Below are 13,306 nucleotides of genomic sequence, written 5' to 3'. Positions count from 1 at the left end.
AGGCAATAGACAAAGAGCCAGGAGCAGATAAGCATATGGATTTCAAGCCTGGGGTCCTCTACCATGGCAACATACCATAGCCTGGGCATTTCAAAGAGAAGACATTTATTTCTCATTATTCTACATATAGTTAATCAACTGTCATGTGCTTCCTGGTGGAGTCATCTCCTTCACCTACTCCACCCTTTTCATTGAGTTCTCAATGCTAAGAAGAAAGGTAATTGTTTTACTTCCTTATCTTAAACTTTTTTCCCCCTGCGGTTGTTGTTTTCTCTGTGTAGCCCTGGCTGTCCTGGAATTCACACTGTAGACCAGGCTGGCCTCTAACTCACAGAGGCCTGCCTGCCTCTGTCTCTTCAGTGTGGGGATTAAAGGTGTGCACCACCACTGGCCAGCCTTAGTTCCTCACTTTAACAGGCCACAGTCATAGCCGATTAGGGCCCCACCCTTAGTACCTTAGTTAACTGTTTCCTGAAGTAAAGTTCAAAGCCCATCTGAATGATCTGCCTCATGTGCAAGTACGACTTTGTTTGACTCATCCTGAGGTAGAGTCCCCTCCAGCTGAGGGCTGTTCAGCTAGGAAATTTTAACTCTAAAATATATAGTCCTGAAACTGGCAAAGAACAACATCCCTTTCCAAACGGGAGAAACAGAAATGAATGCAGGGGTGACTTCTCTTAAACAAGCCCAAAACCTGACAAGAAAGCATCTATAAACTCTTAAAACTTCGGGAATAGCTCTCCTCCATCTGACACTCTACCTTTTTAGCCCCTTTGGCAAAATCACTCCTCTTTTTGTCTCTCTAACTGTGCAGCCATTTTGGATTGTACTGAGCTGTCCACCTACCTCTGAGGCACCTCATTAAAACTACAGGGCTGCTTCCACCATCACGCACAGATGATGGATAACTCCAGTGATGGGTCTGTGCATTCTTTGAGGTCCTTCCTTCTTTTGCTTGAAGAATAGCTTTACATTCTGTTTCTGAAGACCCAGGAGGTCTGACAGCTCCCCCTTACCCACCTTGCTTTTCAATCCCCTTTAGTTGAAAAGTGTGATCTGATCTCTAGCTGACAGAGCTGTCCCTGTCCATAATGCATTTCACAGATGTCTGTGCAGCCACACCTTCATCTCCTCAGAATACCTCTCCCTTAGGATCTGTCTGCTTCTCTATCTCTCTCTATATTGATAAGCTAAAGTTTTCTCCATCTCTTGTGTGTTTTGGTCTCTTTTTGATCAATGGTTCTTTATTTCCTTGTGCATTTTCCACAACTGAGCAGGACAAACCAAACCCACATCTTTGTCATTTTTCTTAGAAATCAACCAAGGTACATCAGTGACTAAAAAGGTTGTCGCACGAGCTTGAAGAGTCTGCACAAAACAGGGAGAGGTAGGCCACACTCTGGTGTAATGGCGATGCTCCCCGTGAGGTGGGAGGCAGAGGCGGGAGAAGGCCTCGTGGCTCTCAGGCCAGCTAGCCTGGTGTGTGCGGAGTGAACCACAAAGAAAGTCTATTCCAGAGACCAAGCCCAAAGTTGTCCTGTACTCTCCGCATGTTGCCTGGAGCACCCAGATACCTGAACCTGCAGAGGGATGCATGGGCGAAGAACGCTCACGAAACTTCTACCTGACTTTTTTCAAGTTTTGATAATTTTAATTAAAATATAATATTATCACTTCTTCCTTTTCCTCCTTCCCTTCCTTCCTATGTTTCCTGCTTCCAACTCCTCCCACGCTCCCCCACACACTTCCTCTTAGACTCATGACCTTTGATTTTTATTGTTTTACACACACACACACACAAATACATGTGCACACACACACACATATAAATATAAAATACTACTTGCAGGGTCTGTTTGCTTTTGCCTGACTGTGATTTCAGAGCTGACTACTTCATATTAGATGATAAATTAGGGGTGTATCTCTGGGAGAGACAAATTCTCTCTCTCTTGGCAGCCATTAGTGGCTCATAATTTTATTTAGTGGTGGGACCCTAGGAAACCTCACCCTTCTGTTGGTATTGTCATTATCTGAGTCTTGTTTAGGCAGCCATATTGTTGGGGTATCATGGCTGTACCTTCCCTGTCCTTTGTGAGAGACACAGCCACACTGCAGACTTCCTGGTATTCTATCTTTTACGTTCTTCGTACATACAGTCCCTGAGTCTTAGGTGCACGAGTTATGATTCAGATGTATCTACTGTGCCTGGGATGTCCTCAGTCAGCTGATGACTGAGAACCAGCTGCCCTTTGAATTGGTCTCTGATGCAAAGGGAAGCTTTTAAAATGCAGGCCAAGAATTACACTTACCCAACAAAGGCAAAGAAAGTGGTTTTGTAGGCTGGGGCTCACGAGTGAGGCTTGTTGTGCAGAAATAGTCGCAGGCAGTCTTATCTGACTTTTGAAAGCCAGCTGGACCCACCCTTCACTAAGTCCCTCAAATTCTTAAGCAATGCCAAAGAAAGCAGACAGTTTCAGGCCCTTAGAATCTCATCTATGTTTGCATCAAACGCTGATACTGTGTAGTATTTACTTGGGGTGGGGAGGGGGCTGATTATACAATGAACTTGTACATCCATTTAGATATTTCTCTCTTCTTCATACTTTGCACGTAGGCTCATTCACGTCATTTTATAATTCTTCAGTAGTCTCTAATGTTCACAGTAAAAACAACCTTATTTTTTTATCCAGTTTTTTTCCTACTGTATTTACCTCCATCTCTTTAGATATAAAAGTAGGTGATAGAGATGATGTTGATTAATCAATATAGACAGTTATAGATGGATAAACCCATGCATGCAATATTAGTGGAAATATTGGAACTTTCTAGTTGAAAAGCCATGGAATTACTATTTGATTCTGAAAGCTGTATTGAAGTCTTCTGATGAGGAGAATGAAATACATTACGTGGTTGAGAACTTCAAACTCCTGGGAAAAAGTGAACATTTTTCATAAATAATCATACACTAAAACATAGTAAAATTTTCTCTTATACTTTAGTGTTATTCAACTAATCACAGTTCATTAATATCACCTATTATTGGTTCTACTTTGCAAAGACAATGCAGAGAAATCATTTACTGGGCGAATAATTTTATAGCAGGAGAGAGACTCCAGGTCTCCTGCAGTTCCACATCCTTGCCACCTAGAACGCCATCTGGGACAAGGTCACTTCATGGCTACTGACTAACGGATAGAAGAGGGAAAAGCGAAGTTAGCATACAATAATTATACCAGTGATAACTAATTTATAAATAGTCGATTTGCACTTTTTTTCCGCACATATTTTGAACACAGGGTACATAGTATGAAAAAAAAAATCAGTGGCACAGTTTAAGTTAAGTTTACAACTGAAATAAGTAAAAATAAGTTATTATTTTAGAATATTATTATGGAATATTTTAAAAATTCATATTAAGTGAAAATTAGGTATGTTGGCAAGGATAAGCCTTTTTTTATCAAGTTCATAAAGAAATATCGTTTCTTCCAGTTTATCTGTATCTCTCTAATGCTAGCCATATCTTGATAAATAAGATTTGCTGATGGACTGTTGCTGAACCGGTGGTCACCTACCAATACCCTTATCCAAAGTGTTGCAGGTGGTGGTGTCAGATATCTTAGCCTTCCCTACACACGGGCTTCCTCGTTTGTGAAAGGAAGGAACTCAACAGTCTATAAAATATCTTCCTATTTAGAAATGTTGATTCTGAAACTCCTGATGTTTGACACTGCAGTTCGAGGCATCATGGAGTTCTCATCCATACTGTATACAAAATCCTCCTGATAAAATTGGAAATACCTTCATTGTCTTCTGGGCATCCAACACCTGTGAGCTCTTGGACTAGTGCGTCATTTCCAGTTTGGTGAAGAACATCCAGAAAAGGAGAAAACCAATTTTCTTTCTGCACGATCCTTCTCAGTAGTTCTCTTACACCTGATTCATTTCCACTATTTCCTGCAGCAGAAATCTGTTATTTCAACAGAAAATAAGAACATATTAAAAGTGGAAGCATTCCTAAGGAAAACAAGGGGTTAAGCATACACATAAACAAAAGCTTATATTCAAACATTAACAAAGACAGCAGGGTTCCATGTAACTATTCTAGAGTCTAGCAGGACAAAAAAAAAAAAAAGCCAAAACCTCCTCTAAATATGTATATGTGTGTGTGTGTATATATATATATGTCCAGAGGACATTTTTTTGGTATTTTTTTTATTAATTTATTCTTGTTACATCTCAATGGTTATCCCATCCCTTGTATCCTCCCCAGAGGACATTTTTAAAGGAAGCTGATGAGGTGGCACAGAGGTTGGAGGCACTTGCTCTAAGTCTCCTGCCGAGTTTCACTCCCGGGCCTCCCAACATGGTGGAAGGGGAAAGCCAGTTCTCAGAAAGTGTCCTCTGACCTATGCATGTGCATTAAGGCACAGGTTCCCATTGCAAAATAAAATTCAAAACAAAAACTTTAGAAATTTGACTAATAAATGCTTTACTTGGGGGCTGGAGAGATGGCTCAGCGGTTAAGAGCACTGACTATTCTTCCAGAGGTCATGAGTTCAATTCCCAGCAACCACACGGTGGCTCATAACCATCTGTAATGTGATCTGATGTCCTCTTCTGGCCCGCAGATGTACATGCAGGCAGAGTTCTGTATACATAATAATACATATTAAATCTTTAAAAAAATAAATGCTTTACTTGAGCTGCTATGAGCAAAGCCAAAAGGAAATTTCCTCGATCTGCATTCATGTTATGCCGTGTGTGTGTGTGTGTGTGTGGTGTATGGATGTGTGCATGCATGTATGTGGATGTGCTTGTCTGAGCACGCATGTGTAAAGGGTAGAGTTTGACCTTTACTGTCTTTTTTATTCATGTCTCTTTATTTGGGGTTTACTTGAATTAAGAACTTGCTTATTTGGCTAGACTGGCTGCCCAGTGGACCACCAGTTCTGCCTATCTCTGTCTTCCAGAATAGCCGACATTTATTTTCAATGTATTATGGGCTTGCTATTTACTTTCATTTATGAAGTTTATAAATGAAGAATCAAACATGGCCTCCTCCCTGCCTGTTACCACTTTGGAACTAAGTCATTTGTGACACAGATTTACCTTCTTCCCTATTTAATATCTTTGATATTTACTATTGCAGTGACAACACTTCTCCAAGTTTTTGGATGCTCAATATCATGAGAAATCATCTTCCCTATTCCTTTTTAGATATGAGGAAGAATCTCTCTCGCTCACACACACACACACACACAGACACACACACACACACACACACACACACACACACACACACACACACTCCTTCCAAAATGTAATAACCATTTGCTTTCTCTTTCATAGTAAGTAGTCTAACAAATCATTTTAAAATACAGATCATCTGTACAGTCATTATCAAAGGACATATTTTCAGTTCCAATCAGAGTAATAAATATATGGAGAAAATGCTAACTCAGCCCAGGCTGGGAAGACACTTGGCCCACCTTTGCTAACACAGCCCAGGCTGGGAAGACACTTGGCCCACCTTTGCTATTTCTGACCTCAAACATGCCATTTCACTTTCCGGGGCCTCACTTTCTACACCAGAACCACGTTCCAGAGAAGTTGTGGGTTTTCTGCATGCTAGCTGTGCTTTGAAACAACCTGTGGAGATGTTTCTTTAAAAAAATGTACAGGAGCTATTTAGAGAGAGCTGATTTAATTCTGTCTGCGAAAAGAACCCAAACACTTGTTCAAACATTTTTTCCCACAATCTTATGTAATTTAATCAGCCTCCCAGATGAGAAGTAATATTACATATTCTCAGACTTTCCAGTCTCTGCCAATCATCTTGATTGAAGTTGCCCTCTCCTACAAAATATACCTAGCTTTCTAGCCTTGCCGTTATATTACATAGCCTCGGTATATGAAGACTCCTTTGGAGTTTTGCAGCTGCACCGGCACAAAGTACTAGCTCTCATTAGCAATGATGGGAAAGGATTTGCTTTTGCAAAGAGTTTATTGGTAGACCATACTTGGTATCCAGAGTGCCCACCTGGATCTCACGCAAAAGGTAGTTTCAGCCTTAATGATTTTAATTACATCTTTATTTATTATCTGTTAGTGGAGTGTGGTGTGGGGCATACCATGTGCTTGTGGAGGTTAGCGAACAGCTTGCTGGAGTGGGTTCTCTCCTACCACATGGGTCCCCGGAAGGGTCAAAGTGGTAGTCTTGGCATCAGGCACTGGCACTTTCATACTTTAAGTGAGATTTTTGTTTGTTTGTTTGTTTTCTGGTAATCTGAAACATACTTGCTATAGACATAAATGAAACTGATCTCAGATTCTCTCTTTTTTTTAAGATGTATTTATTTATGTATACAGTTGTCTTGCCTGCATATACAACTTCACACCAGAAGAGAGCACCAGATCTCATTATAGATGCTTGTGAGCCACCCTGTGGTTGCTGGGAATTGAACTCAGGACCTTTGAAAGAACAAGCAGTGCTCTCAACCTTGGAGTCATCTCTCCAGTACCCTCAGATACTTATTTTAATTCAGCATACCCATTTTTTCTTATTCTATCCTTTAATCACCTTTAACTCTTTCTGACAGAAACAACCAGGGTTTTTCTAAGGACACGGACTTAAGCTTTGTAATTAATATTCTTGTAAAATTCTAAGAATATTCTATTAACCAAATTTCCTTCAACCACTACTCTATCAAGTTTATATTTATTGCAGAATTTGAGGTTTTTTAACCGAGATATTTGAGGATCACAATGCTGTATTTCTTCCCAAATGTTTTTATTATTTGAATGTACTACCTGTTTTTGTTTTGTTTTGTTTTGTTAGTTTCATCAATGTTCTCAGTTTTTAATGTCTTCTTCTCTTGGTATTGGAAAGCATTCCCTTTGAAGGAGTCATATGCGCCCTTGCAGCTGTTATGCTTGCTCTGTTTTCTTAAAATATCATAGTGATATTTAGATCCCAACAGATAAGAACAATAATTTCAATTCCCAGGAGGTTAATATCCATTTACAATTATAGCTGGACACAGAAGGACTGCCTTCCCAATTCAAATATTTTCTTGTGAAGTTAAAAGATGCCCATAGATACCATATAAGCTAATTTATGGAATATGAAACATGGGTATGTTTGTGGGTAGATAGGACAGTCAACTACATCAACAATCAAAATTTGAAGTTCTTTTTCTCTTCAGCAGAAATCAGTAGAGAAAGCATTGTTATTTTCATTAAATATTGGATTTCCAAGACAAATGTACAGTTTAGTACAAAAGTTTTCTCTTTCTCTTATGATACTTTAGGTAGCTATTTAGACTATTACAGTGATCTTTTCAATCCAGCAGAGTTCAACTTTCAGAGAATAGCAAATTTAAAAGCAAAATTCATATCCTAAATCAAGAATTTGTCCATGTTTTAGCAAGTGAATTGCCAAACTAGCATTGCTAATATCTTATCCATATCTTTTTACTTTTTGTCCCCAATGGCCCTTATCTTTCCTAATTTGCCTGATATTATGTGAAGGGAACATGTGAAGGGAAGATAACAGGTGAAGGGAAGACTTACCTGGACATTCAACCTCCTATCAGGAGAGCTAGACTCAGTGTCTATCTGAGATATCATGTTATCTTAGTTCTCCATGTAAAGGAAGGGTATATGATCCCCAAGACTACAGGTGTCCAATGATGTAAGCCATGGCTAGACCATGCATCCCTCTCTCCATAGCTCTTCATAGGAATATTACTGTACCAATGTGATCATGTCTGTCCCAGAGATCTTTGTGATATGCATTGATGGATGCCCCTAAGTTGTCACTAAGTCCCCTGAGGAGAGTGGGCTGTACAGGAGCATTCCATCACTGTGAGAGCTCGTTCTGTTTTGACTGTCTGTAAAACACCTCTTTTAATTATCAGTGAGTCTAGCTTTCTGACTCACCAATGCTACAGACAGTCTTAAACTAGGAAGACTGAACTCTGATTAACACCATAACGTAAATGTCAGGCAAGCACTGCGTCTGTGTTTTTCTCTAGTCTTCTCACATTAGCTTGGTACATGGCAAAGATGTCACTGAAATCATTCAATCTGAAAGAATGAAGAAGTCACTGAGTAGTCAAATATATTCTTGGGTTACTTATCTGAAGTCATCCGGGGGCCAACTAGTGCTGGCAGATGTGGGTTAAGAAGCCAAAATTAATGTAACTGATCAAGTAGAAAATGTCTACTGGATAGCTGCTCAGCCTAATTCAGAAGGGCTACAAAAACTAATCATAAAAGGCCATTTTCAGAATCCCTGATTAATTAGTTAAGTGAAGTTTAACTTTTGATGTCTTTTTGAAGTTACCAAATCTCAAATTTGGAAATGTTATGCTCATCAACTATCTTTTTTCTCAGCATCTAACAAGGTGATTCAACTTATATGTCTTCAACTCGGTTTTCTGTTCCTTAACCTAGGGACATTAAGAGGTAGGCTTTTATGTAGGAGACTTACCTAAATCCCTGAAACTTTACACCTAAATTACAGAGCAAAATGTGTGATAATAATAAAAGTCAATATCAAAATAACATTGATCATTTATGAAGCTTTCTCTTTAATATTTCTTAATTAGTATTGATGTGAGGTTAGAAATCACTGTGTCACTCATTTTCCCAGGTAGACTTGCGATCAGGAAATCAAACCTCACATACAGTAAGATGTAAAGACAGATAGATCTCCATTTTGCACCTTCCCAGCCTAAAGTCTTCTCCCCCCCCCCCCTGGTTTTGTGAGACAGGGTCTCTCTGCGTAGCCTTGGCTGTCCCCAGACTCCCTTTGTAGACCAGGCTGGCCTCAAACTCTCCAGTGATCCACCTGCCTCTGCCTCCCAAATGCTGGGAATACAGGCCTGTGCCACCAGGCCCGGCTCCAGTGATTGTGCCACGCCACACTCTGTTATAAGCTAAACGCTTGATGACCTCTGTATCCATAGAGTCCTCCAAATGTAACACTACCTTCTCATAGTGCTTCCTGGTTACTTCTAGAGCTGATAATATGAAATTAACGCACGAGGAAAACACTGCAGACTCCTGCAGACTCACCCACCACTGGTCCTTACCCTCAAAATGGAGCTCTTCTTGCTCTCCGGGATTCCTTAGAAATGTGACACTGGGAGAAAGTTTGGATTGTTTTTGCTTAGCTGTTGCCAGTACACAAAAGTCCTTCTTACCATCCATCTTCTTCGTGTCAAATCCCTTGCATTACTGCTAGCTGCCTCTGAGCTTGCCAGAATCAAGAGCTTGGATAAAATGTAGCTGGCAGAAAATCAACGCGGGCAAGACAAAAGTGATGCAGATAGGCAGACGTGTTTAGCGTAAATAAGGGGAAGTGCTGGTTCTCTGGCACTCGGGACGTCACGGCATCAAACATAAACAGCTTTGTGGTGTGACTGGACTCCGCTGCTTCTGGACCTCCTAACAGCTACTGTGGCTGGAAATGCCATCTTCCGTCTCCAGCTGGCTTAGAGGCTGCATGCTTTCTTCCAAATTAAGATTCTGCCACAGTGATGTACACATTTGTCACATCCAGCTGGACTACTATAATGCGTTCTAAGCCGGTTCTCAATACACAAGTGATGTGAATACGGCGGCTGACAACAGCGCAAAGCAACTTACTTGTTGGAGAAACTGGACATGAATTTGAGATGCATATTTGGCTCCTGGTAGGGGTTGGCGCTGCTGGCTTTATGAAGGACTACTGATATTAGTTAGCTAAAGGCCAAATCACATTATAGGCTATAGCCAATCGGTGAGATGCCCAGAGTGAAGAATGAAATTACAACTGATGAATCCGAAAGAAGAAAATGTCAAAAGCGTAGCAATGTATGCATGAACCCTTTGACTTATAGTAATGGGATATTTGTCCACATGCTTTCCAAATAAAGACTTTAAATTTCTTTTTGTTTTTTGTTTCTAATGGTGTGTCTCTGTGTAGGGGGAGGTAGAGCACTTGCATGCGGGTGTGGGTGTAGTGAATATGGAAGCCATGGTCATCAGATCTCCCTGGATCTTAGCTGTGTGACACCTGACAGGAAGGTCCCATCCTCTGCAAGAATAGCACTTGCCACTGATCACCAAGACAGCTCCCCAGGCCCCAAACGAGACTTTGAACACTGGGCAAGCAGATACACAGTTCAGCATTTATGCAGAACATCATCACTCTTTACAAACAACCAGCATCAAAAAGTCACAGTTCAACCGATCCGTACAAGCGATACTCCAAAAGAGCCACCTGTCCCTTCACTAGTGTGGAAAACCCGGAGTAGGAGCAGTTGCTTGTCAGTGGCTAGTCTCTGAACTTGAATTCTAGAACATATGGAAACCTTGACGAAAGAAAAGAGAGAAACTAGGCATAATATCTCATCTAGACCAAGACTTAATGAGATTTGCAAACTGTAAGGCATGAATGGGGCACATTGGCCACCCGATAATATTTTAGCTTTGTAGGCTACATTTCCCCCCACCCAACTGTGAAAAGGCAGCTATAAAAGAGTAGATAGGCAACAAGGAAGAGAGTATCAATAAAACTTTATTGACTCTTAAAATTGAAAACAATCAGACAGCCAAAGAACGTTTTTAGCTTCTGGTTCTTAAAATATGAGTAGAAGGCTCGATGTGGTAGGTGGGCCACAGCTAACTAACTGACTACCAGTCTAAGGTGTAGGTGAACTAAATTATAAGATCGACATCACCCGGACTGAAGAAATCATAACGATGGCAGGTCTGCTTGCGTTCTCCTTGGGAGACCAGGACTGAATTGTTTAACTTGCCTGGTTTTTCTCATCTGTTAAAAGGACCCTCTGAGGGTTATTTTGAACAAGAATCATACAAGGTGGGGCGGATCTGCCGATAGAAGGCAAAGACCACTCTCTATAGGGAAAAGCGCAAGCAACCTTATTTTGCACAAAATTTTCCACAAACCCAACTCCATCATCTAAAGTGACACCTACCCGATTTCTGTCCTCAGGTGTCAACAGTCCCTTCTCCGCGCAAGGGTCCAACACGTCATCAATTAGAAGCTTGTCCACCAAAGTGGGCTGTAGGAGGGTCAGTAGGTGGAGACACTCATCATGGAAGGTCTCAGCGGACGGAGACGGCAGATCAGTGAGTGTGGGTTTGACATAGCGCGCAGCTAGGGCGCTGCCACTGTGCTCCAGGGCCTCCACAAACATCTGGGGCCAGCCGGGCTGCCACTCTGCCTTCTCCAAGGTGCTCAGCAGCAGTTCCGCTGCGCTGGTGTTCCCACAGGTGGTGATCTTGTTAAGAATCTGCTCTTTGGTTTCTGTGGGCAGAAAGGTGATGTAGTCCAGGACCGGCTCCACCTGAATGTACCTTTTCATCCTGGGCCTGAAGCATGAGAGGAGATAGCGGAACCTGTTCTCCTCAGAACAGATATTCGACATGGTTGGTTCTCAGGGAATGGGAGAGGAGTCTCTGGGCCCGCTGGCAGACAATCCACAGGTGAGAGAGAATAGGTCCCCGCCTGCGCTGCCTGGGAGCCCGCAGGTACCAGGTGGTCTCAGAGCGCTGGATCAATTGGTGGCACCCGGCAGGTGGGCCAGGAATGCGCGGCTGCAAGTGAGAGTAGACCCGGGACCACGTGCACTCTGCCTTGGCTCAGCCGCCCTCACTCTCGCCCGGAGGTTTAAGTATTGTTTTCCACCCACAGATCCTTGAAGTTGCAGGATCGGTTTCTGTTTCGATTCTCTTCTCCTGACTTTACCAACGTCAGCTTCCGGGCCAGAGCGTTAGTTTCGTGAGGAGGAGGAGGAGGAGGAGGAGGAGGCGGCTTGTGGATGCAACTGGTTAGACGAAGACTTTGGTCAAGAATATTATAGGAAAGTGGAAAACCAGAGGGAAAACGAATTCTCCCTTCTGTTGAGAAAGCAAGCAATGCTCTGCAAAGCTTTATTTTCAGCTGGGTGCTGCTTAGATGACCCGACCCACTTGTCAGTTCACTTGCAGAGGTCTTAAAGGTCTTAAAGGAAAATGAAGAATTGCCTTAAGCCCTGATGTAAAAATTGAGTTACTCTCCTTTGTGGGGGTCGAGGGATGGGGGTCGAGGGATGGGAGTAGGGCAGGTGAAGGGAGGTTCCAGGATAAAGGAGCTCCAGGAGGCATGTCTGCAACCTTCCCCCAGTAAACCTCACACCCAGTGGGGTTCCCAAAACTAATTTGTTCCTCCAAGAGCCGGGACTTAACTATACAAAAGTGAGCGATACTAAACAGCTTTATTTTCCCATGCTCTTATGAGTAGTGTAATATTTATTCAGCTTTGACCTAGGGCTGCCTAGTGACAGACGCATGCTGCAAGCTGACTTTAGCCACTAAGTCAGTTTAAGAGGAAAGCCAAGACTGACAGCTTCCCGTATCCTTTAGTATAGACAACCTTCTTATAATAAAACAAAACAACAACAACAAAAAAATCCCTCAACAACTTATTTTTGATATAGCTGCCATTCTTTTCTTGGATTGAATACAAGAAGTTTTGGCTGAAGCATCTAGTAACTTAATTAGCAACTAATGTACCACCGTGTAGTAAACATCAACATTTGTCTATGTGATCTCAGAGAGGGAGAGAGAGGGGGGGGGGGAGAAAGAGAGAGAGAGAAAGAGAGAGAGAGAGAGAGAGAGAGAGAGAGAGAGAGAGAGAGAGAGAGAGAAGGCATTCACAGTGAAAACAAAAAGAAAAAACAAAACAAAACAAAACAAAACAAAACCAAAAAACCAAAAGCCAAAAAACAAAAACAAACAAAACAAAACAAAAAACCCAGGCAGCTTTGTTTCAGCACAGCCAGCACAGAAATGTGAGTCTCTGCTGTCCATGAAACAGGCAACGAGATGGCCAAATATGGAGGTACATTAACACAATAAATAGAACCTACTGGTCCAGAATCATATGGAGAACGGAAATTGTCAGAAAGACATGTTTAGAAAAATTAATCTGTTAGTGAAGGATATTCACGGAAATCCGGGTAGTCCGGGAAGGCCTGGGGGTTCTTTGAAAACAATAGGAGGATTTTCGAATGTCCATGAGGCTCATGACAACCAGGGCAGCACTCTACACTATGCCCTTGGGTGATTATCTACTTACTATATACATAGCTAAGATCCACTCTAAAGGACTGTGAACTGCAGCCTGTACAATGTTTTATGAGTACCAAGTCTTTGATGAATTTTTTCCTTGAATGGGCATTATGTGTTGACCACAGGGGCGGGCCTCTTGTCAGATACACAGATATTCATGAAATTGCCCAAGTGGTTGCAA

At 41.8% G+C, this 13,306-nt stretch overlaps 1 protein-coding gene across 1 annotated transcript in view; it reads right to left on the bottom strand.

Annotated features, from left to right (window-relative positions):
* Ifih1 (interferon induced with helicase C domain 1) overlaps positions 1 to 11,589 on the bottom strand; it is a 50,555-nt gene extending 38,966 nt beyond the window's left edge. Inside the window, exons 1-2 of the mRNA XM_051166132.1 lie at positions 10,989 to 11,589; positions 3,799 to 3,967 (exon numbers count right to left, since the gene is read on the bottom strand). Of these exons, the coding sequence (XP_051022089.1) occupies positions 3,799 to 3,967; positions 10,989 to 11,441 (622 nt within the window). The 5' untranslated portion in view covers positions 11,442 to 11,589. The remainder of the gene's footprint in view (positions 1 to 3,798; positions 3,968 to 10,988) is intronic.
* Between the last annotated feature and the right edge of the window lie 1,717 nt (positions 11,590 to 13,306).

The sequence above is a fragment of the Acomys russatus genome, chromosome 24 (genome assembly GCF_903995435.1).
Source record: "Acomys russatus chromosome 24, mAcoRus1.1, whole genome shotgun sequence".
Lineage (NCBI taxonomy): Eukaryota > Metazoa > Chordata > Mammalia > Rodentia > Muridae > Acomys > Acomys russatus.
This window is presented reverse-complemented; position numbering and strand designations above follow the sequence as displayed.